This window comes from Gymnoscopelus braueri, assembly GCF_963280865.1.
Source record: "Gymnoscopelus braueri genome assembly, chromosome: 14".
Lineage (NCBI taxonomy): Eukaryota > Metazoa > Chordata > Actinopteri > Myctophiformes > Myctophidae > Gymnoscopelus > Gymnoscopelus braueri.
In genome coordinates this window covers 15,580,399-15,604,943 of record NC_137619.1, presented here as the reverse complement: position 1 = coordinate 15,604,943, position 24,545 = coordinate 15,580,399, and the positions used below count along the sequence as shown (strand labels likewise).

At 43.0% G+C, this 24,545-nt stretch overlaps 1 protein-coding gene and 1 pseudogene across 2 annotated transcripts; one reads left to right on the top strand and one right to left on the bottom strand.

Annotated features, from left to right (window-relative positions):
- Positions 1-259: 259 nt before the first annotated feature.
- On the bottom strand, positions 260-22,613 carry syndig1 (synapse differentiation inducing 1; the record flags this gene model as incomplete). The annotated part of the gene is made up of 6 exons (XM_080449602.1): positions 260-418; positions 9,537-9,674; positions 13,209-13,552; positions 13,941-14,261; positions 22,519-22,540; positions 22,578-22,613. 6 exons carry the CDS (start codon positions 22,611-22,613, stop codon positions 260-262), a joined length of 1,020 nt encoding a protein of 339 aa, XP_080305728.1.
- On the top strand, positions 10,189-12,853 carry LOC308099987 (E3 ubiquitin-protein ligase TRIM39-like; annotated as a pseudogene). The gene is made up of 2 exons: positions 10,189-10,209; positions 11,469-12,853. The product of its transcript is annotated as an E3 ubiquitin-protein ligase TRIM39-like (transcript).
- Positions 22,614-24,545: the final 1,932 nt, after the last annotated feature.

Genomic DNA, 24,545 nt, shown 5'->3' with positions numbered 1-24,545 from the left:
ATCCGTAAGCTCACAAGGCGTTGCAGCGCGACACGTTGTGAGCTTACAGATCAACTTTTTTGAAAAAGGTTTCTAAAATTGTGAAACATTTTGAAAAGTTGGGGAGTCATTTTTTTTTTTTACAGAAATCTTCTCTTACGGGGGTCCCTCGCACAAAATCCTTTCAGATGGGGGGGGGGGGGTCCACGGTCTAAATACCGTACAAGTCCCTTTGCGGGGTCCTTGAAAACGATGAAAAGGTTTTGAGAACTTTTTAGTGCTATAGGTGGTGGTTCTTGGAGAGGTAGGCGATGAGGGCCACGGCCACACCCACATAGATCCCTGTACCGATGGTGATTGACAGCACGGCCAGGAAGAGGGCGCGCCTGGAGGCGGTGCTAGCCTGGTGGAATTCCCCCTTCGACACGGCCTTATTGGTCTGAGAGAGGAAGAGGAGAAGGAGGAAGAGCAGGAGGAGATGAGGAAGAATGAGGGAGAAAGGGAGCAAAGGAGGAGAGAAAGAATTACTGTTGCTGCCGGGCATAAACCTTACATCTCCATATTTCAGCTTTTCATTTATTTATTTTCTTAAAAAGGAACACTTCTTCATGTAATTGGTCTTCTCCTCACTAATGCTGTTTCGAGCCAAGGCTCTTCGTCAGAGTTTAACCTAACGAAGAGCCTCGGCTCGAAACGTCGTCAATAAAGTATACTGGAGCATGAGTGTGTGGGCTTTTTTCTATTCTTCATGATCACTTCATAACCACTTCTAACCTAATCTCTCAAGAACAGATTCTGCACTGCGTTGGAATCTGTCGGGGAGGTTCGTCATAACGTGTGCGCATGGGCGTGCCTTCAGATCAGGAAGCAGGCCGCGCTTTACCCAATCAAATGTAGTGGGCGGGATTCACGTGTCCGTCGATCCTTCCCCCCTCGAAACAAACCGAAACTAATTTAACAATAGCGTCCGCGGAGCAGACAAAACCACGGAAAGATATTCACATTTTAACTTACTCTTTCATCATAGAAACAAGTGGGCTTATAACCAAAACGATCCATGTTCTCTGGGAGAAGTGGTGTTAGTGTTCCGTGTAGAAATATTGTTAGTGGGAATGAAAACATAGTCGCACCAACCGGAAGTGATGCGCTGAAGGCATAAACAAACACCGGTTTCCTTGCGCTCTGGTGTTACGTTTTCGTCCGCCCAGAGCCAACAGACATAGAACAAACAGCAGAGGGCGCTGTTTTTCATTTTCAGTTGGCGATGGGTTCCCAGATTGCTTCTAACCCAGTACCTCAAATAAGTGATGTGTGTATTTCATTAGCTTTTGTCATTATAAGATGGCAAAATTTCCCAGTTTTTCACAGTGTGAAACCTCACCCCCCTATCACTCATCCCTTGAATCATTTCTTACCGCTTTTGTTTTTGATAGATGCTAGTTATCATGTGCAGATAGGTATATGTTGGTTACTTGTTCACCTGTTATGTATGTTATTTAGCTAGGCATACATTAGGTAGATATACTGTATTAGATACAAAACATACCGTTTGCTTGACCATAAACGCACAAAGAATGTTATTTACTGTATACTGTAGCATGTTGTTTAAACAGATGCTAGGATTGATGTTTACCTGGTATCCTAGTTACTTTGTAGGACTTGATTATTTTTGTTTTATTCTATTTACTATATGTGATCATTTATCCTGCTGTTATGGTTCATGAGTCATGACTCATGACATAAACCCCAATCATGCACTTTGTACAGTAAGTCTCTCTGGATAAAAGTGTCTACTAAATGCCTAAATTGTATATCGTTACTGTCAGGCAGAAACCTTGTATGTCCATTTGTCAACTTTTTACATGAGTGACACACAGCAAAGGTCGTCAGGCTCTGGAATTGAACTTGCGACTCGCTGTCAGGCTTGCATTAGAGCCTATATATGTGGTATGCGCCTTAACCACTAGGCCAGCGGCGCCCCCCAGAGTGGCTATTTTTCACACGTGACACGTGACATGTGTCTGAGCATGAACCGGAAGTAAGACTTTAGGAGTGAGATAGAGGTGAAGAGAGGGGTGAGGCAGAGGTAAAGATGGCTGAGTGAGAGGTAAGGCAGCGGTGAAGAGGGTGAGGTAGAGGTGAGTGTCTCTCTACCTTCCTGTGTGTGTGTGTGTGTGTCTCAGCTTGTTGTCTGTTAGCACAGCGAATGATTCCAGATCACCTCTTACCTCAGCAACACAGCAAAGTCCCTTTTAACACTCTCCCTCTCTTCTCTCTCTCTCTCCCACCCCTATCTCCCCCATCTCTCTCCCTCTCTCTCTCTCCTCCCCCCACTATCTCCCTCTCTTCTCTCTCTCCTCCCACCCCTCTCTCTCTCTCTCCCTCTCTCTCTCTCTTCAGGTTGCACTCTCCTTTCAAGTGCATCTCGCTGCCAGTTCCTTATTCTTCTAATGGATCCACCTCCTCCATTCCCCCCACGCTCCTCTCCCTCTTAGCCTTACATCAGCAGTGGGCGAATCAAAGGGACTGAGGAGAACAGAGAGACAGAGAGAGAGTTGAGCAGCTCTTTGATGCTGTTGCTCTAAAGCTCCTCCATATACTGAACCCTCCATCTCTGAGTAGGAACATCACAACATAACAACACTTCTTCTTAATCCATCTGGGATGATGATGGCGGAGAGTAACTGGTGGAAATCTTGTCGTTGCTATTTTCGCAATTTTGTCTGAGCTTTTTTATTCTCGCCCCTGACTATCCCCTCAAACTAAAACTAGGCCTTTTTCAAAAAAAGAAAAAACTAAACCAAACTAGCAAATTGGCTTAATTTTGTCAAAACTGAACTGAAATTAATTAATTAATGAAACATTCATAGCTCTAACCTCGCTACCGAACCAAAATCCATTGAGGGAGAGGCAGACATGACAGCTGCAGAAGCACACACAGTCACACGGGACACACACACACACACACACACACACACACACACACACACACACACACACACACACACACACACACACACACACACACACACACACACACACACACACACACACACACACACACACACACACACACACACACACACACACACACACACACACACACACACACACACACAGTCTGTCTGTTTGTTGTGTCTAGAGTGGTGATTAGTCTTTATGGGAAATAATCCCATCACTGCCAGTGGATTACAGTAGGGAGGAGAGGAGAGGAGAGGAGAACATGGCTGACTGTCTGTGTTTGATGTTAATCAATTTAATTTGATCTACGTTGAACTTTGAGGTCCTAACATCTGCTTGTCATTTATATACTCTTAATGATCTTAATGACCATCTAACATAGATACACTGTGTGTGTGTGTGTGTGTGTGTGTGATTAATGAGCATAGTGGTGCTGAGGCGGCTGGCGGTCTCCCATCCAGTCATTTTCCTTAATGACTAAACAAAAAAACAATAACATCACAGTCACTGAGATGTATTACTGTACAGACAAACATGGTGGTTCTTCAGCAGTTCTTTGGGGTGGCTGATATGCTCTGTAGTCTATAGCACCGCTGGCTGCCATACAGAGAACCTGTTAACACCTGTATGGTTCTCTGGTTCTTTACTTGTTCTAAAGCTTAGTCGATTTATAACCTCAGACCCACTGTACATCCAAGTATAAGTTCAGGGGCGGTTTTTGCACTAGTCAAGGTTGGGCGACCGCCTGGGGCCTCTTGAGATTTACCCAAATTATCATTTTCTAAATATAAACAAACAGTTTTTCATTCCATTTGAGGCACCTAAAAATCCTGTGTGAAAATGCCACAACAAGACCGCTTATTTTATAAGCTTCCCTTAAGTTTTGGCCCCCCTCAGTTCAGACTGCAGTGGTCTATTCCATAGGCCACCGGCCAATTGCAAGCAGAGCTGCCGAGAACGTCATGTCACATTAGGAAATAAGCGCACTGGTGTGTGTAGCTGCAGAGTGGAGAGGGGAATATGGAGGGGCCAGGGGGGCTCATTAACTGTCCTTTTGTTATTATGCTCTTTCAATGTCTGACTCATCACAGGTGACGATGTGGTAGTGCATTCAGTCTTTGTATCAATGCATTCCGTCCAATCCATACGTTAATAGGGAAGGAGAAATGCATTTTTGTCCCTCTACAACCAGACAGGTTAAAAGTAACAAACAAAAAATTACTGCATCAATGTGATGTATATTTCCAACAACCACTTGAATAAAGTAACTCTATTGCAAAATAAAAAAACAACCGTTTCATATCATCAGTAATATTAACCAGTTACCACCATTTCCTTAATGGTCACCACTTAAACGGTTAACCATGGCCATCTCTAACTAATCAAATAAAAAAACAAGAAAAATAAATGAATGTGAAATGGCTCATTTTTATCCAAGTGACTTTTGTGCCCGGACAAGTGAATGGAAAATGTACTTGTCCAAACTCAAAAAGTTAATGTCAAGCCCTGCTTTATGTATATTATGTCTGGATAAACTCCAGTCCCACATATCGTGTACACATTCATTCCATGTATCTAAGTAATAAATTGTAATTGAATGCAATCATAAAGAGATCACTTTTAAGTAGTGGTTATTATCAAACATGGCTTTTTCATTGCCTCAGTCATCAAATCAATTTCTGTAGGCCTACTTTTAGCTTTCATCACCCCATCAAGGAAGGGGCTTCTATTTTTCGAGATCAGTTGTCCTCCTGATACTCTTTATTTTTTTCTGAGAATCACAGAAAACAATAATGGCTGTGACTGGGCCCTGTGGGACCTGTTAACCCAGGACACATTTTATATGAGGAGAACAAAGGATGAGAGAGAGAGTGAGATAGAGAGGGAGAGAGAATTAATATTCAGAACACATCCTGGACTCTACTGTATATAGTGCTCTATATGGGTCCTTTTTTTCTTCTATGCCATGGGGTCTTCAACGTTTTTCAGGCCAAGGACCCCTTAGCTGAGAGAGAGATGAAGCAGCCCCCCCCCCACCCACCACTAAATATTTAATACAATTGTGTTGCAGATTAAACTTTTTCATTGATTTCATAGATGGCTTCTTAGACTTGTATGACAGCACTATCATCAGTGTTGTGTTTGATTCATGTTAATGTGTATTTTCAGACATTTAACCACTTAAACCCTCAAAACTTGACCTTTCACTCTGAACTTGGCCTGCTCTTTTTTCCCTCTACACCAAACCTCTTTGCCGCTAATCGACGATCTACAAGCTCACAGCTGCTAGGCGTTGTGAGCTTGTAGATTTGTTATGTTTGGCTTAAGTTCTCCTCAGAATAGGGACGCTAGGGTTCAAGTGGTTAAGGTAAAAAAAGAAAGTTCCTATCACACAAAGATTGGGCGGCCCCCCTGCCCTGTAGTAACTCTGAGGACCCCCTAGGGGCCACAGACCCCCTGGGGAAGACCCCTGCTCTATGCCAAATATCTTTGCCGAAATTGCAGATGTACAAGCTCAAAACACGTCGAAAATTTGTTTTGAGCTTGCCTTGTAGATCTGTTATTTTCGCCGAATGTCCGCCCGGGAATGGCCCCTGCTTTAGTAGTGCACGCTGGGCTGGGTTTATATTAATTCAGAATTAACTCCCTTCCTTTTTTACTTGATCTTATAATAGTATTTGGTCGTATTGGAGTAGCTCATTAAAATGCCATGCTCATACCTAGCTCCACTTTCTCTCTCCCTCTCTCTCTCTCTCTCTCTCTTTCATTCTCTCTCTCTCTCTCTCTCTCTCTCTCTCTGTCTCTCATTCTCCCTCTTATCTCCCTGGCTCTCACACTTACTCTCCCCTGCCCCTCTTCTTCCAGTCTCTCTCTCTCTCTCCCTCTCTCACCTCCACCCTCTCTCTCTTTCACACACTTAATCCCCCTGTCTCTCCCTCCTTCCGTCCGTCCCAGTGGTGATACTAGGCTTATACTTTAACATACAGTAGTTGTGCTCGCATATGAATATCACCATGTAATCTTTCTGTGCTTTTAGAGGAGTCTGCTGTTAGATGCATAATGTATGCCTCTGAAATGAGAACTGCTCTGTGGGAATGCAGAATGAGAGCTTCATTCTCTATTCCAGTGGTTCCAACCTGTGGGTCAGGACCCCCATGCATGATTTTGCGGGGGGTTAACAGATGACAGTGAAGTGACAATTTAATTGGTTTACCAAAAAATTAAAGAATTGAAATGGAAAAAAGACCATTACTGCATCAAAAGTAATCGACAAACTATAGGCTACTATAAAAACTGGTCAAACATTGATCAAATTGTCAAATAATAAAGAAGAAGAAAGCGGCAAGGATTGTGAAAATACGCCTCGCATCTGTGGAAATAGAGGATCTACAGGCTCAATAATCGAAGCCTATTATAATGTAGCTTGCATGCTCATAAGAAATGGAAATTCTAAAATATTTATTTTAACGGAAACGACGGAAAACAACGAACAGATGACAGCTTCCTTTCTCGGATGTCAGGAGGTGTAGTTCCAGATGACCCAACATTTAACAACATACACGTTGAATGTTGATGGACACCTATATCAGCTGGGATTGACTTTCAGTTACGGTACAGTATATCGTGTGGTAGGCCAGGGGTTCTCAACCTTTTCAGGCTGTGACCCCCCAAAATAATCATATTTTAACTGGGGGCCCCCCACCCTGACAAGTACATGGAATTGTAGGAGTTGATTTGGGAAACCATCGTCTGACAATGACTTAGCCTCTGGGGGCTAAAGGGAGGGACAGTCTTTCTGGGCTTCTGTTGTCACCAGCAAAGATTTGAGTTACAAATAAATGTTCACTTTTATATATATATATATACATATATATATATATGCCTATATGCCCACCCCACTTTGAGAACCACTTTAGGTGGGGAAAGTGATATTTTCACTACATGTAACTCTTCTTACCAGTTCGTACCAGTTCCCCCCCAGTGAGAAGGAAAGTGCTAAAAGCCCGAGAAATGGAAGGGAACAGAAACAGCCCCCCCCCCCCCCCCCCCACACACACACACACACACACACATACCTCAGATCTCTCCACTGCGAGGCTCAAGGTAGGGGGAGTAATGCGACCTCATATTTATTTAATGTGTTAAGAGTTTAAAGGGATTGTAGGCAAGTTCAGAGATAAAAAAAAGAAAAAAACTATTGTCAAACACCGCACCTCCACTGCCCCCCCCCTCCCCCCTCCTCATCAGCAGTTAGTTTCCCCGACCACCAGGGGGTGACGCAGGGGGGACTTCTAAACGGGCCATGCCGAAAATAGGTTGCTTTATTCGGATACAATGCGTGTCACTGCCCGCCCCTGCCGGTTCTCTGATTTTTTTTAAAAAAATAGGCTCTTTCATGATAAATTGACCACATATATGAAGTTAAACAACTAAATTCTATCGAAACGATATCTTAAAAGTAAATTCTGTGCCTCAAAAAAGAAGTTTGAGAAAACAGAAAACAATGGCGGCTCGTCCCTTTTTTGTCGGCTGCACTCGGTCCCATTCGAGTGCAACCCGAACAGTTCACACGGGCACGGACGCGCACATGCGCGTCCGTGCATTTACGTCCCGGACAAATTTCAGAAAGAGGACTGTGTTTCAATGCAGGAAAACACCCCAGCATCATTAAATAGTGGCTGATAGAGGGGAAAAAATTCAAAATATATATATATATAAATATTCTAAAAATGTAGGCTTACATTGGGGGGCGGGTGGAAAACTAAAGCTAAGCTACTGCAGAGTGACCCATTATTTTACCTGGGTTACACCTTCTGACAGTGGTCCACGGACCACCAGTTGAAAACCCCTGGACTAGGTGATCGCCTCAGTAAGGACTGTCTGTTCTTAGCTCCCCGATTAGCCATTTAAACCCTATATGTTCATGTCCAGAGTCCCTCAGTAGCTTTACACTATCGCGACTTTCAGGTTTTCACTCTCCATTATATCTTCGCTGAAAATAGCAGATCGACAAGTTGCATTTCGCCAGAAATATGGATCCTAGGGTTTAAGTGGTTAGGCGGTAATTGGGCAGCGTTGAAGAGCCTGCCGCTTTGTTGTGTAGCCTTTCTTATTTTCAGTGGTAATTCTGAGTGGGGGGGGGGGCTTCGTGCCGAGGGCGCTGTACAACTGCACATCATTGCTGTTTTTTTTTGTGTGAATTAATGCCCTACTTCGTCATACCACTATACAGTGTCACACAAAAGTAGCAAAAATAGCCGATCTACAAGCTTGCATCGCGTTGTGAACTTGTAGATCGACTAATTTCAGAAAATCCTTTAAAGTCAAAAAGGGAAACTGTCTGTGGTGTTTTATAAATATTTAACCAATGACAAGTATTACCAAGAGCTTGTGAATAAATAATAACTACACTGTATACACTGGAACACAGGTTTCTTTTTTCCATTATCTGAAAAGTAACAGTTTCGGACATACGGTTTTCCAACCGGCGGTTTCCACCCGGCGGTTTCCACCCGACGCTTATCCTCTGTATTGAAGGTGTTTTTTCTACAACCTCCGCAGACAAACAGTGGAGGTTGGCAGAGACAGAGACCACAGTACGTAGGGGGAATCAGTCATGAGGAATATTCATTTTGAGAGCAACAATTTTAGTCATATAGTCTTTTGATTCATCTGAAATGTTTTAGTCTAGTTTTAGTTGACTAAATATCATAAGATTATTAGTAGGGTCAACTAAGTCTACAGTTGACAAAAACATATTTTGGCGGGCCGTGATGCTTATACTTACTGTAGCTGTGTGCCGAAAATAGCAGATCTACACGCTCACAACGTGTAGATCAGCTATTTTCGGACCGTGACACCCGTGCACAACCGAGCATAAAATGGCTTGTCTTAGTTCTACTGGATCACTTCTTCGCTAGTCACACCCCAACATTTTTGTTTTTATTTGTTGACAAAATTGTCTATATTTAGTCATGCCGGTTGTCATCATAGCCTAGTTTTTATTTAGTTTTCGTCAGTGATAAAAGGTAGTCGACAAATATTTTTCCTCATAGATTTAGTCAACGAAAGTAACACTGCTGTGAGAAAGGGGGGAGAACAAAAGTCACATTATCTCTTCCCTTAAGTTATCTTGTTCCATTGTATCTTGTCTGGTCTAGTCTGGTCTTACAGAATGTTGTCTTATCTTAGACATACTGTGTGTGTCTACTGTGAGTGTGGGAGTGTGAACACGTTGCCCTTGCCAACCAGCAGTGGGTTGTTGTTGTGATGTCGTGACGGAGATTAGGAGAGCACAGGAGAGGACCAGCGTACAGACTCCACTCAGAATGGTGGGATTGCACGTGTGTGTGTGTGTGTGTGTGTGTGTGTGTGTGTGTGTGTGTGTGTGTGTGTGTGTGTGTGTGTGTGTGTGTGTGTGCGCGCATGCGTGCGTGAATGCGTGCCAAGTGGTCGGTAGATGGGTCAGGGTTGGGGTCAGGGTCGGCTCAGGGGGCGTGTTGCCTCATTGGACAGGTAGAAGGGTCAGGGGTCAGGGGTTAAAGGTTACCTCATTGGACAGGTAGAAGGCTCAGGGGTTAAAGGTTAGAGGTTACCTGGTGGGACAGGTAGAAGGCAGCGATGCCCAGCGGCCAGAAGCAGCAGAGCATGGAGAAGACGGTCAGAGCCAGGTGGTCCCTGGGAGGCATCAACAGGAAGGTGTCCTCGCTCTCACTGTCACTGGAGTAGTCACTCTGAAAGACACACACACACACGCACACGCACACGCGCACACATATCACTGTCACTGGAGTATAGTCACTCTGAAACACACACATCACTGTCACTGTCACTGGAGTAGTCACTCTGTGAAGTTTCAAAGTTTCTGCATGTATAGATTTTGAGTGCTTATTCCAGTCTGCAAATTATTAAGTTCAACTTATTCCACTTAACGTCAATGACTACGGAAACGAATAGATCTTCTTTTGCATGCTTAACCACTTAAACCATATAGTATACTGTATACTCTGTTGACCGAGGTCTTCTGGGATGTTGCGCCCTCCTTTTTTACTTCAAAGATTTACAAATACTAGAGTTTCAGGCCGCGTAGAGTTCGGAGCAGAAGTACTGAAACTCAATGAAGCCTCTCCTTCTCCTCTGAGAAAGCGAACTAGCAGGTGTTTCAATGTTAAGCCTTCATTCCCAGAATGCACCCTGCTGTCACCAGATGGCTCCCTGTCCTCTCACCTCCATGATCCATCCATCAAGATGCAGGTTGTAAAGACACACGTACTGTACACAGCTGGGTACAGAATTATACTACATTGTTCTCTCTGACACGATACACCTGGTAGCAAGAACAAACTCTGAACTGTATCTCTCTCTCTCTCTCTCTCTCTCTCTCTCTCTCTCTCTCTCTCTCTGAATCTCTCTGAACATCGTCTCTGTCGGGTGGAAACCTCATATGTCCAAAACTGTTAACTTTCCAGGATTCAAATTCAAAAATAGCAAAAGTAGCAGATCGAGTAGGCCGTTAATTTACGGAAAAAACGCAAAAGGTTAAAATATGAAGATAAGAGGTTTCTGCCCGACAGCAACGATATTTAACTGACCAGCTACAAGGTGCCCAGCAGGACCCATTAAGGTCATTCCTCGTACCAAGTTCCAGAGGAGGACACACTGCCCGTCCACTGTCACAAGAGAGAGGACGCACTATCTGTACACTGGTAGGAGAGAGGACACACTGTCTGTCCGCTAGGAGAGAGGACATACTGTCTGTCCACTGCTAGGAGAGAGAACACACTGTCTGTCCGCTAGGAGAGAGGACATACTGTCTGTCCACTGCTAGGAGAGAGAACACACTGTCTGTCCGCTAGGAGAGAGGACATACTGTCTGTCCACTGCTAGGCGAGAGGACATACTGTCTGTCCACTGCTAGGAGAGAGGACACACTGTCTGTCCGCTAGGAGAGAGGACATACTGTCTGTCCACTGCTAGGAGAGAGAACACACTGTCTGTCCGCTAGGAGAGAGGACATACTGTCTGTCCACTGCTAGGAGAGAGAACACACTGTCTGTCCGCTAGGAGAGAGGACATACTGTCTGTCCACTGCTAGGCGAGAGGACATACTGTCTGTCCACTGCTAGGAGGGAGGACATACTGACTGTCCACTGCTAGGAGGGAGGACATACTGTCTGTCCACTGCTAGGAGGGAGGACATACTGACTGTCCACTGCTAGGAGAGAGGACATACTGTCTGTCCACTGCTAGGAGGGAGGACATACTGACTGTCCACTGCTAGGAGGGAGGACATACTGACTGTCCACTGCTAGGAGGGAGGACATACTGTCTGTCCACTGCTAGGAGAGAGGACTGTCATTCTACAGCTACAGGGGGGAATACTGACCGAGACCATGGCAACCTGCTGCTTACTCTGTCAACTGAATGGACTTTAACAAGAACCAGGATTCACAGTGAAAGTAAACTTCAGGGAACATTCTTAGAAGAGGGAGTGTTACCACGACACACACGTTTGTGTCTTCACTCAGAGACTTTCGGAAGAGGATTTTTCCTGCGCTGTGTGTTGCGAAATATTCACAGATCCTGTTATTCTGTCGTGCTGCCACAGCTTCTGTAAAGCCTGTCTGCAGGAATGGTGGAGAGGGAAGGAAATAAAGGAATGTCCGGTTTGCAAGAGGATTCAGCGGAACCTTTTCATAACCTGGCTCTGAAGAACCTGTGTGAGACCTTCATACAGGAGAGACGTCAGAGAGCTTCTACAGGGTCCGAGGTTCTCTGCAGTCTGCATGATGAGAAACTCAAACTGTTCTGTCTGAAATGTCAACAGCCACTGTGTCTTGTGTGTCGAGATGCTAAAAAACACACAAAGCATAGAATGAGACCCATCGATGAAGCAGCTCTGGATCACAAGGAGGAAGTCCAGAAATCACTGAAGCCTTTACACGAAAAACTGAAGGCCTTCAATAAAGTTAAAACAAACTGTGACCAAACTGCAGAAGACATTAAGGTCCAAGCCCGGAACACAGAAACGCAGATGAAGGAACAGTTTAAGAAGCTTCATCAGCTTCTACAATAGGAAGAGGAGGCCAGAATCAAAGCACTGCGGGAGGAAGAGCAGCAGAAGAGTCAGATGATGAAGGAGAAGATTGAGGGTCTGAACAGAGAGATATCAACTCTTTTAAACACAATCAGAGCCATAGAGGAGGAGCTGAGAGCTGAACACATCTCATTCCTGCAGAACTACAAGACCACAGTGGAAAGAGTCCAGTTCACACTGCAGGACCCACAGCTGGTCTCAGGAGCACTGATAGACGTGGCCAAACACCTGAAAAACCTGACCTTCAGAGTCTGGCACAAGATGAAGGACATTGTCTCCTACACTCCTGTCATTCTGGACCCCAACACTGCCAATCCATATCAAATCCTGTCTGATGATCTGACCAGTATGACATGTGGAGAGAAACGTCAGCTTCCTGACAACCCAGAGAGGTTTGACTTTTGGGGAGATGTCCTGGCTTCAGAAGGCTTTAACTCAGGGACTCACAGCTGGGATGTTGAGGTGGGAGACAATCCATACTGGTGGCTAGGTATGTTAGCAGAGTCTTACCCGAGGAAGGGATGCAAAGAGGGTCAATACTGGAGAATATGGTTATACGACTGTGTTTACAAAGCAGGCTCCTTATCGAGGTCAGACACTGTTCTCTCAGTGAAGCAGAAACCCTGGAGGATCAGAGTCCAGCTGGACTGGAACAGAGGAAAGCTGTCCTTCTCGGATCCTGATACTAGCACACACATACACACCTTCACACACACTTTCACTGAAACGCTCTTGCCATTCATTTGTAATGGTGATGATACTTTCCCTCTGAAGATGTTACCAGGGAAGGTCAGTGTAACTGTGTCATCTGTTTAACACAGTGGCTCTCAAACGTTTTCATGTCAAGGACCCCCAAATTGATACGTGTTTGGCCACGGATCCCCATTTGAAAAGATGTTGCGCCTAGGACCCCATAAGTTGTTAACACGGCTTCGTGCCGCGTGTCGAGCTTGTGGATCTGCTACTTTGGATGTTTTTGTGTGACGCTGTAGTATGATCAAGTATGACGTTAATTTACAAAAGAAACACAAAAAGTTAGAATATGGAGATGAGAGGTTTCTGTCCGACAGCGACGATATCAAACTGGGGGTCCTTGATAATGATTAAAGGGTTTGATAATCAACTAGTCCAGAGACGTCACCCAGAGATCATCATCATGGACTGAACTCACCTCCAGCTCCTGGAACTCGTCGTCGTCGTCGATGTCGTACGACAGCGTGTGGATCTTGGCCTCCTCCGCCGAGAGCTCCAGGAACCTCCCGTCGGCAAGGAGCAGCGCCTCCTTGTGGGCGGACGAGGAGGCGGTGGTGGTTCCGTCGGCCAGTCCCTCGATGAAGGTGGTCTCGCAGCTCTCCCCCCCTACGCCTCCACCCCCCTCGCCCCCCCAGTAGAGGATGAGGCCCCCGGGGGCCCGCACTCTGAACCGGGGGTCGAGGGTCACGGTCTGGTGGAGGGTGCTGGCGCTCAGGAGCTGCGGAGGGGGCGGGGCCCCTCTTCCTCCGCCAACTGCTAGGCCTGTCAACCAGTGGGGGAAGAAGTAAAAGTATTTAAAATTGGAAATACTCAAGTAAAGTAAAAAATACCTCGCAATTGTACTGAAGTACAGTACTTGAGTACATGTACTTCGTTACTTTACACCACTGGTGTCAACCATGATGATATTTTATTTTAGTTCAAGTTGTTGTTACGATTACGAATAAAAGTATGCAAACATATTTGCATTAATTTTTATGCTATGTTGATGAATTGAATACATACAATGGAAACGAGTCCCCAGGACTTTTTTGTGTTATCCTTTTACCCTTAATGTACGACTGTACCTCCGTGCTGTTTACATTTCTGACTAATTATTAAGTATTCAATCAATCAATCAATTATCTCAAATAACTGTGACAAAGCTTACCTCCCACTGTGGTCCCGTTGGCTTCCTGAGGGGCTGGCAGGGTGACGGCCACATGTGCGTGGTACTGGGGGGCCGAGTAGACGCACCCCAGACCCACACCAGACTCCCTGCTGTCCCCCGGGGTGCTCCGCGTGGCAATGAGGCCGTTGGAGCACCTCCCCGATCCCCCATCTTCTCCTCCTCCTCCTCCTCCCGCTCCCCCTGCACCTCCGGATTCTCCTCCCCGCGACTCCCTCTCCGCCTGGGGGAAGCGTTGAGCCTCCTCGCCCTGTGCTGGGCCACGGTTAGGAGTACAACCAATCACCTCCGCTCTCTCCATCCCTGAGGAGAGGAGAGGAGAGGAGAGGAGAGGAGAGGAGAGGAGAGGAGAGGAGAGGAGAGGGGAGGGGAGGGGAGGGGAGGGGACGGGAGGAGACGGGAGGAGAGGGGAGAAGAGGGGAGAAGAGGAATAAAACATTAAAGGAGGAATTGTGTCATCATCGTCATAGCAACAATTCAGAGGATCCAAAAAATAATTATGTAGAAATGATACACATTTACTTTACATAGAGAAATATTTGAACAACAAATAGAAAATTGCTGAACTACAAGGTCACTGTGAGTTTGTAGATCTGCACTTTTTTAGTAGTTTTGAGAATATTTGACATTTTTGGAAAATTTGCCCTAAATAGGCACGCTAGAGTTAATTTGGTAAACATAATTTGTTTTAAATCAAATCGATAAATCGTAAGTAATGTTGTGTTTGTTGAACTAGCAGGTTTTAAGCCATGTTTACATGCAGTGGTTTGTATGCAAAATGATGATGTGTTAGAAAAGGATGGAAATGGCAAATGTATTCATGTGATGACCGCCATAAAAGAGCAACTGTCTGCACTTTGCAACTGGACCTAGACAAGTCTTCTAGCTTGCAGAAATAAATTACCCCCCTGGCCCCCACTGTTTTTTTGGCCCATATTAATATTCCTGTTTACCAGTGTTGCCATGGCTGCTTATAATAAGCGATTTTGTGCTTGTTTTTAAAGTTTTGCTTATTTGGGCTTGCTTCCTATTGTTTTTTAAACCAGTGGTTCCCACAATTATTTATGTCAGGGACCCCAGATGTATTTGTCCGTGGACACTCCCCCATCTGAAAATGTTTTGTGCCAGGGACCCCCATACAAGATTTGTGTTGATAACATGTTTAAAAAATATTCCAAATATTTAACTTTTTTTATCTAATATTATTTTGAAAACAGCAGATCTACATAAAGCGTTGTGAGCTTGTAGATCTGCTATTTTCAAATAGCTGATTCAAAGTGGTAAAACTTAGCCTGCTTCTTTTGGGCTTGTTTTCATAGACGAGGCCGCTTGTTTCTCTCCCAAATTCTGACAACACATGTACTCCCACACTGCATGCTTATAACTATGTGAATTAAATCAATATGATGCAACAGCGTGGTCTATTTCTTGCTCATTAGACAAGCTTCCACACAAGCTCTATAGCTTTCCACTTCCTCCGAAATAGAGCTGGATATTGTCTCTGTTGGGTGGAAACCAAAACTGTTACTTTTCAGGATTAAAAATCAAAGATGGCGTTAATTTACCAAAAAACACAAAAAGTTAGAATATGGAGACAAGAGGTTTCTGCCCGACAGCAACGATATGCAACGACAAGGAATCCACGCCCCTGTCGTCGCTTTGATATGAATGCTTTTTTTAGATTTGGCGACGGCGACTTGGCGACATACAGTGACAAATCCACCGTTGGTGTGAACAGCCCTTAAACCCCAGCATCCGTATTGTGCAACGCGACGCAACGCGACGCAACGCGACGCAACGCGACGCAACGCGACGCAACGCAACGCAACGCGACGCCACGCGTTTTGAGCTTGTCGATCGGCTATTGTCAGCGAAAGCTTTCCCCACAATAACAGAAAATACACTAGTATAGAGCCCTGAGGGACTCCACTCATATAGTGTTTAAGTTCAACTCTGATGGAAAAGGTTACGTCACACAGCAGCATCACTACATTGTGGGCTTGAGCCCTATTGGCTTTGCCAAATAATCTCTTCCTATTTTAGTGAAACTTTAATAGAGATGCCAGTTTGGGTGGTGGGGTCTGCCACGCATTAAATCCACCTCCTAGACAAACTGTGCAACAAAACTGTGCAACACTAATGCTTTATGTACTGTAGGCACACACACACACACACACACACACACACACACACACACACACACACACACACACACACACACACACACACACACACACACACACACGCAAACAAACAAACATGCATTACTTTGTACACACAAATACACACACAGTCTTGGAAGGATGCAGAAATAGCCTCACAAACATAAACTTGTGTCCAGCTCACATCATCAATGCTCAATGTGCACACCCACGTACATACAGACGCACGTCCATGCACATTCTCCCAGCCCACCTCTTGTTCTACCAACTGGTCTCACAAACAGTACAAACACCAGGGCGGGCATGCACATGCAAATGCATACAGAAAACAAATATAGAGACATAAACCTGCATGCACAAATGCACAACTACACTTCAGCACGGTTACAAGCACACACACAAACGCATATATCTGGACTCAGATATATGCTTTGTGAGCTTGTAGATCTGCTATTTTTGCCATAGAGACAAATGGGGAGTGAGAAAAGAGTGTACCAAGTAAAGTTGCAGCTCATGTCTGTTTTACTACGTATAGAGGGTTTAAATGGTTAAAGCTGCAATCTGTATTTTTTATGTCCTACAGTGGTGCCTGGAATTCAAACAGGTCTACTGTATGAGAGGCAGAATTTCGACCACTAGGCCAAGGCAGCATCTCTGCTTGGACAGGGGAAATATAGGACATATAGTTGTGTTGTGTTGTGTTGTGTTGTGTTGTGTTGTGTTGTGTTGTGTTTGGAACAGAGTGAGTGACAGCTTGTTGCGAGTGCACGTGAGTGCACGTGTGTCTGTATCTGTATCTGTGACAGTGCAGGTGTGTGTTTGTGTGTGAGCGTGACCATGTTTTGTGAGTGTTGCTGTGTGTCAGTGTGAGTACACGTGTTTTGTGTGTGTGTGTGTGTGTGTGTGTGTGTGTGTGTGTGTGTGTGCATGTGCGCTGTGCGTGCGTGCGTGTGTGTTGTAAACATGCTGAGCAGCATTCTGTGTTTAATTAGATGCTCCACTGAACTGTGCGTGCGTGAGTGAGTGCGTGTGTTTGCGCGTGCGTGTATGTGCACGTGTGTGTGTGTGTGTGTGTGTGTGTGTGTGTGTGTGAGTGTGCGTGAGTGTGCCTGCGTGCATGTGTGCATGTGTATAGTGTGTGTGTGTGTGTGTGTGTGTGCGCGCATTTGTGCGTGTGAATGTGTTTGTATGTATGTATGTGCATGCTTGCGCATGTGTCTTTCTGCATACACACATGTCTGCGTGTTTGCTCTCACACACAGCTAGCTTAAATTGGCTCATTAGACCGTGAACACACACTTCCTGGTGCCCGCTGTTTTCAAACTTTAAAGGTCAGTGAGTGACCTCTATAGTATGTCTATAAATATGTATTCAAAATAGCCAAAAATGTATTAAAAAAAACACTCATCTATACCAGGATATACATACAGGTATGTAAGGTATGTATTATATACACTTCAAATTTGATGCCCAGAACGCAGTTGGAAACACACCCATGGAAGTACAGTACCACTCCAAAATGAATGCTGTATAAGTGTGTAATTCAGAGGAAATGTACATCGAGGTAGGCCTATCTATTCCATGTCGTGATGGTGACTGCATTTAGAGTATTATTGTGTAAGCGATTACACTGCTGTTAAAATTCTTCACATATTGTGTTTTACATTTCGTCGCTGTCGGGCAGAAACCTTTTATCTCCATATTTCATATACTTTTCATGTTTTTATCCATAAATGAATGCCATACTTCGTCATGCTACAGTGTCTACTAGCTTGTAGACCTGCTTTTTTGTGCTATTTTTTTATTTGAAACCGTTTGGGACATATCGTGGGGACATATCGCAGGCGATGATACTTTTGCTATTTTTATTTTTATTTAAATTCTGAAAAGTTTTTTTTGACGTATGAGGTTTCCACCCGACAGAGACGATATGAGGTTAACACCCGACATCAACAATTGATATTTTACAATGGAAAACCTTTAGTTTTTAGCCTATATTTTGTGGCCTCTGTCTCTGCCAACACCGACTGTTTGGTGCTGGTGGGTGCAGACTGCAGACAACCACATGTCTCCTCTGACACACATGGAGTCACCAACTGCTGCTTTCCACACGACAAGTGAGGAGTTTCACTGTTGTTAGCTTGTAGATCAGTTATTTTTGGCAAGCGGCACCTTTGTGCGCTGAAGTATAAATAAACCGCTTTTCAACCTGGCATCCCTGTTTGGGCATTCGGCAACAAGCTCACAACGCATTGCATCTCGACGTGTTGTGAGCTTGTAGATCGGCTACTTTTTGCGGGACACGATCATTAGGATGAACTATAAATTAGGGCTTAAAGGCCTTAGTACAGAAATATATACTTTTTTTTAACCCATCATTTCCCTCTATACCAGCAGTCATCAGCACACTGGAGTAGTGTGATGGTGTTTACCTGCAGAACATTTTCAGTGTTTTCCCAAAAAACGTCTGCGTCTACCAAAACAAACAGTGAAAACACCAAAACAGCGAAACTGCTGGTATAGAGATTTAAAATGGGAGGAAATTATTATTGTTTTGTTATGTAAACACGGGGCAACTTTACATACCTACCGTTTTTTTGTTTGACATGAAGTAATTAAGATTGGACTTTTAGGGACTTTTGACATAAAAACATACAAAAATGTATTATTATTGTTAATTATATCTCCATTATGACCACAGCTATGCTCTAAAAGTGTGGAAAAACATATTTTCTTCTAATTGAGCTGGTCTTTAAGTAGTATAGCTCAACCACTTAACCCATTAAAACCGGGAAAGCATCTGTCATTTTAGATTTTAGCATATATATTAAAAAATAGCAGATGTACAAGCTCACAGCGTGTCAATTCGTGCCACGCTGCGAGCTTGTACATCTGCTATTTTTGATTTTCTTTTGTAAAACTCGAATTTTTTAAATACATTTGTTTTTTTTACACAATTCTTCTCTTCTGGGGGGTCCCTGGCACAAAACATTTGCAAATGGGGGTTCACGACCAAATACATATCGATTTGGGGGTCCTTGACACGAAAACGTTTGAGAACCACTGAATTAGAAGGTATTTGTAGAATCGGCCTCAGGTCTTAATGGGTTAAAATTTAAACCCTCTGTTCTCAGTGAAACAGACCTGAGTTACAACTGTACTTGGACCACTTTTCCCCCCCATCTACACCAAATCTCATGGCCAAGATTAGCAGATCTACAAGCTCATAACGCGTCGCAACGAGACGCATTGTGAGCTTGCAGATCAGCAATTTTTTGGCTAGTGTTCCCCCCAGAATAGGGATGCTGAGGTTCAAGTGGTTAACGCACAGAGGTTCACACTATCTTCCCCAAATCCCCTCCCCATGCTGACACCAGACCAGCCAGCAGGGGTCGCTATTGTAGTCCAAGACAAAGAAAGACATGCGATCTCCCGTTTACTTCCTGTATGTGCGTGAGGTAGGTGGCCGCCTTTTTAATAGACCAGAAGCAGGTTGGAGTTTATTATTTCCAATGGAAGAGTGAACGTGAACACAGCTTCTGAACCAATGGTCACTGAACTAAATATCGGACCCTATCGTCGATTTTCATACTAACATGGCTTTTTTCAGAGAGACAAATCAGGAGAAAATCAACTTTGTTACCGACGTTTCTCTGTCCCAGCAACAACTCTCGCGGGATCTAGCACCAGCAAACATAGGACGCTCGCGAGATTTGCCGCCAGACGCAAGCGCCCACTTAGGAGACCATTGTAGGATTTGTGTACCATTTCGCCTCTATAGAGGCTCTAATTGGGATGGTCTATCTTCATAAATTAACCATCTTTGCTATAGTGCAGTGGTTCTCAACCTTTTAAGCCCCACAATAATCATATTTGAACTGGGGACCCCCCACCCTGACAAGCACTTGAAATTATAGGAGTTGAGGCATTACATTTAGTTTGACTCAGTTCCACAGAATTGTTTTTGCCTCTTTCTTATATTATTTGACGATTTGCCCAATGTTTCACCAGTTTTTATAGTATAGTTGATTACTTTTGATGCAGTAATGGCCATTTTTCTTATTCTTTTGGTATCATGTGGGGACCCCCCTGGGGGTTCCGACCCACAGGTTAAGAACCACTGCTACAGTAGTGCAGCGATAAGGTCACAAGGTCACCGTCCCCTGCCAGCTTCCCAGCTGTGAACACCGGCAATAATCACCTCTGCTGGGAAATGAACCCAGGCCAGTGGCACTGTTGCCAGATTTTGCGAGAGAAACAGCAGCCATGGTCAATGAAAACAAGCACAAAAGAAGCGACTATAGCAGTTATAAAAATAGCAGATCTACAAGCTCACAACGCATCGCAACACTTTGTGAGCTTGTAGATTCTCCAATCATTTTGTCTATAATGGAGGAAAAAAAGGAAATATTTGTAATATTATGTTTGAAACAACAGCACAACTGTTGTATGAAATACATTCAGTTGTATACAGAAACAGGAAGTATAGCTATGTGAAATGTATCTATATCTATCTATGACAGTGGTTCTCAAAGTGGGGTCCGGGGACCCCCAGGGGAACTTGAGGGGGTTCCAGGGGGTCCCCAACAAAACTATACTGTCAAAATCAGTTTAACCACTTTAACCCATATGTTACAGTCAGATTGAAAAAACAGTCAGGTTGAAAAAGGAGTGCTCATTTTCTTCGAGTTCACCTCCCGCGCTCCCCTGCGGTGGGACGGGCCCCCGTGAAAAAAAAGAAAAGACTAGGGTGGACGATGATTTACGATTCTGTCCCTATGGGAACGTAACTCGGACGGCACTGTGTCGGCTGAAGGCAATCTGGGAACCCATCATCAAATAAAAAGGAAAAACAGCGCCCCCAGCGTTTTTCACTTTTGCATTTGACTCTGGGGGGAGTGATTAAATAGACCGACGATGACTGGGAAACCGGCGTTTGGTCTCTGCCCTCAGCCCTCCACTTCCGGTGGTGCGCCTATGTTTTCATTCCCACTAACAATATTTCTCCACGGAACACTAACACCATTTCTCCCAAAGAACATGGATCGTTTTGGTTATAAGCCCACTTGTTTCTAGGATAAAAGAACAAGTTAAAATGTTTCTAACTTTCCGTGGTTTTGTCGGCTCCGAGGACGCTATTGTTAAATGAGTTTGGGTTTGTTTCCAGTGGGAAGCAAACGCACAGATGTAAATCCCGCCCACTACATTTGATTGGGTAAAGCGCGGCCTGCTTCCTGATCTGAAGGCACGCCCACTTGTAGGCCAACGCTCACGCGTTCTGAACGGGGCTCCCGACAGATTCAGTAGCGCAGCTCTGAATCTGTTCTTGAGAGATTAGGCTGAAGGTGACTTTGCAACGCTCGGCACAGTGACTCGCTCGCCTAAGCTGACTCTATGGTGCCTCTCGTGGCTCAAGTCCCCTTCAGACAGCGCGCCTCTGTTGGTGAAAACGAGTGCACCTTTTTCAATTTGACTGGTTTTCCAATCATACTGTGACATATACAGTACATTGGCTTAATGGCTATTTGAAATGGCAGATCTACAAACTCACAATGCTTCACATGTGAGCTTGTAGATCTGCTATTTTAATTTTTTTAAGTATTTTTGAATATTTTTAAAAACATTTTAACACCACAAATCTTTTTATGGGGGGTCCCTGGCACATAATATTTTCAGATGGGGATCCACAGCCAAAGAGCCAACATATTAATTCATGGGTCCTTTGATATGAATCCATACTTTATCCATATCCATTATTTTATAAGTTGTCTACGAAAAAATAGCAGATCTACAAGCTCGCAGCGCTGCACAAAGTGATGTGACACGCTGCGAGCTTGTACATCTGCTATTTTTTTTACATTTTTTCAAAAACAAATCTTGAAAGTAGGCTATTAGAACATTTTTTATAATTTAGATTTTTTTTTTAAACACAAATCATATTAATTTGGGAGTCCTTTGATATGAATCCATGTTTTATCCATACCCATAGCCTATTTTACGTTGGCTATAAAAGAAAATAGCAGATCTACCAGCTCATATTTTTGAACATTTAAAAAAAAATGTTTTGATTATTATTTTTTACACAAATCAGATCCTTTCATATGAATCCATATTCCATATTTTATATATAAAAATGTCAGATCTACAAGCTCACAGCACAGTAGCCTACATCAGCTATTTTAGTCATTGTTTTTTCCCCCTTTTTTACACAGATCATATTAATTTTAATTTGGGTCCATACGAAAATGTTTGACAACCACTGATCTATGAATCCACAGTGTGTTATCTTGGTGCAATAACCAATGCATTCGCCGTCACTCACTGGCATCATTGAAACGTTGAAAGAAAGTCGTGATGTGACTGATAATAAAGTGATCATTAAAAACACTTCTTCTTACCTTCCGAGGTGGACGAGTCTTTCTGAAACAGGGACGATCCGCATTCAGGTACTATTCACATCGGTGTCATAGTAGCCCTCATCATTCCTCCGCATGTTATTATATAACAATATATGTAATAATACAAAACAGAAAACACATATCTATATAATGAACCTATCTGGCTATAGTCCTCTGATTACCTGCCTCCACCTCCAGCGAATCAATAAGTCAACATCAGCTGATGCACTAACCAATCCGTCCACTGTGAAGATGTTCTGATCATAATAATAAAGAAATAAGACATCATTCCTGATGAAATATTAACATTAAATAACAGTTCTCCGCCAGGCCGACTCCTTAAGTTTTGCGTGTTCTCTTGAACGGTCACATTCTGTCACCCTCAGAACGTGATGTCACCTCATCATCTTAGCTACACTGTAACACACACCTTGTGTGTGCGTGCCTGTGTGCGTGTGTGCGTGCGTGCGTGCGTGTGTGCGTGTGTGTGTGTGTGTGTGTGTGTGTGTGTGTGTGTGTGTGCTGAATCCTGACAAGACTACGCTATGTTGTACGGGGGCTGTTGACACTAGCATGTCTTCTCCTCATGGTCCTAATGCACCGCACAGCCGCTTTCATGGCATTTCATTGGCATAGCAAGACAGTGGTGGAAGGCTACTGTAGTTAGTAGACTATTAGGGCTACTCAGAGATGATTTTATTTACTTACGTAGCTATAAAGCATTCCACAATGTAGAGACATTCTGTTACAAGGTCATTGACATTTTTACATGAAATAAAATAATACAATAAAACATATAAAATAATAAAATATTGGCATCAAAACACAGGTAGGCCTATTTCACAATCGTATATTTTTGGATTGAGTCTATAATGCATTCATGTGTTCATCACTTTCAATGTTGTTGTTTTTTTGTATATGTTATATATATGTATATATATATATTATAATGTTTGCCCAAAATGCCAGGTTTATAATGTTGTTAATCAATTGGTAGCTGTATCAGCAGTATTTCTTGGTGCTTTTGGCCTACATTTAAATTCATAATGTATTGTTGTTGAACTGGAATATAGTATAACCTTGATGACTAATCTACCTGTTGGTTCTATGTTTTTACACTCTAATATGAGGCATTTGCTGGTTTGTTGTTGCTTAGCCTACACTAGAACATGTAAGATCATGTGTATATAAAATTAATAGATAGAGAGAGAAAACCCACATATATTGCAGATAAATAAATAAAAAGTCCATTCAACTTGATGTGAAGAGGAGGTTTTGAAAGGTAGCTCATCATATCATATGCATGACTGCCCCACAACAAACACAATGCTGCTCCCCGGTGTTCAAGGAAGGTAATGAAATAACTACCTAAGGTGACCAGCCTGTACACATGCATATAAATTCTATCTATTCTATCTATCTATCTATCTATCTATGGAATGCTAAACCTGCCGTATCTAGATATAAATACATAAATAAATAAATGCATTTATAAAGCAAGAAATGCTCAAATGAATAAATAATTGTGCAAAGAAATATACAATTAAATATTGAAATGTATTCATTTATGTGACCATTTATGTATTTATTTATTTATTTATATATTTATGTATTTATTTAATTATTCATTTATTTTTATATTTATGTTTTTATTTATGTTTTTAATTATTTATGTATTTATTTATTGATTTATACATATATGTATTTATTTATGTATTTATTTCCTTATTTATTTACGTATTTATTTATTTAATTATTTATTTAAACATTTAATTATTTATTTAAACATTTAATTCTTTATTTAAACATTTAATTCTTTATTTATGTATTTATTTCCTTATTTATCTACCTATTTATTTATTTAATTATTTATTTAAACATTTAATTATTTATTTAAACATTTAATTATTTATTTAAACATTTAATTATTTAATTATTTAAACATTTATTTAAACATTTATTTAAACATTTATTTCATGCCGTATTTCATTGACGGTATGTTAATGAGGGGGCGTGTCTTGCCGTCC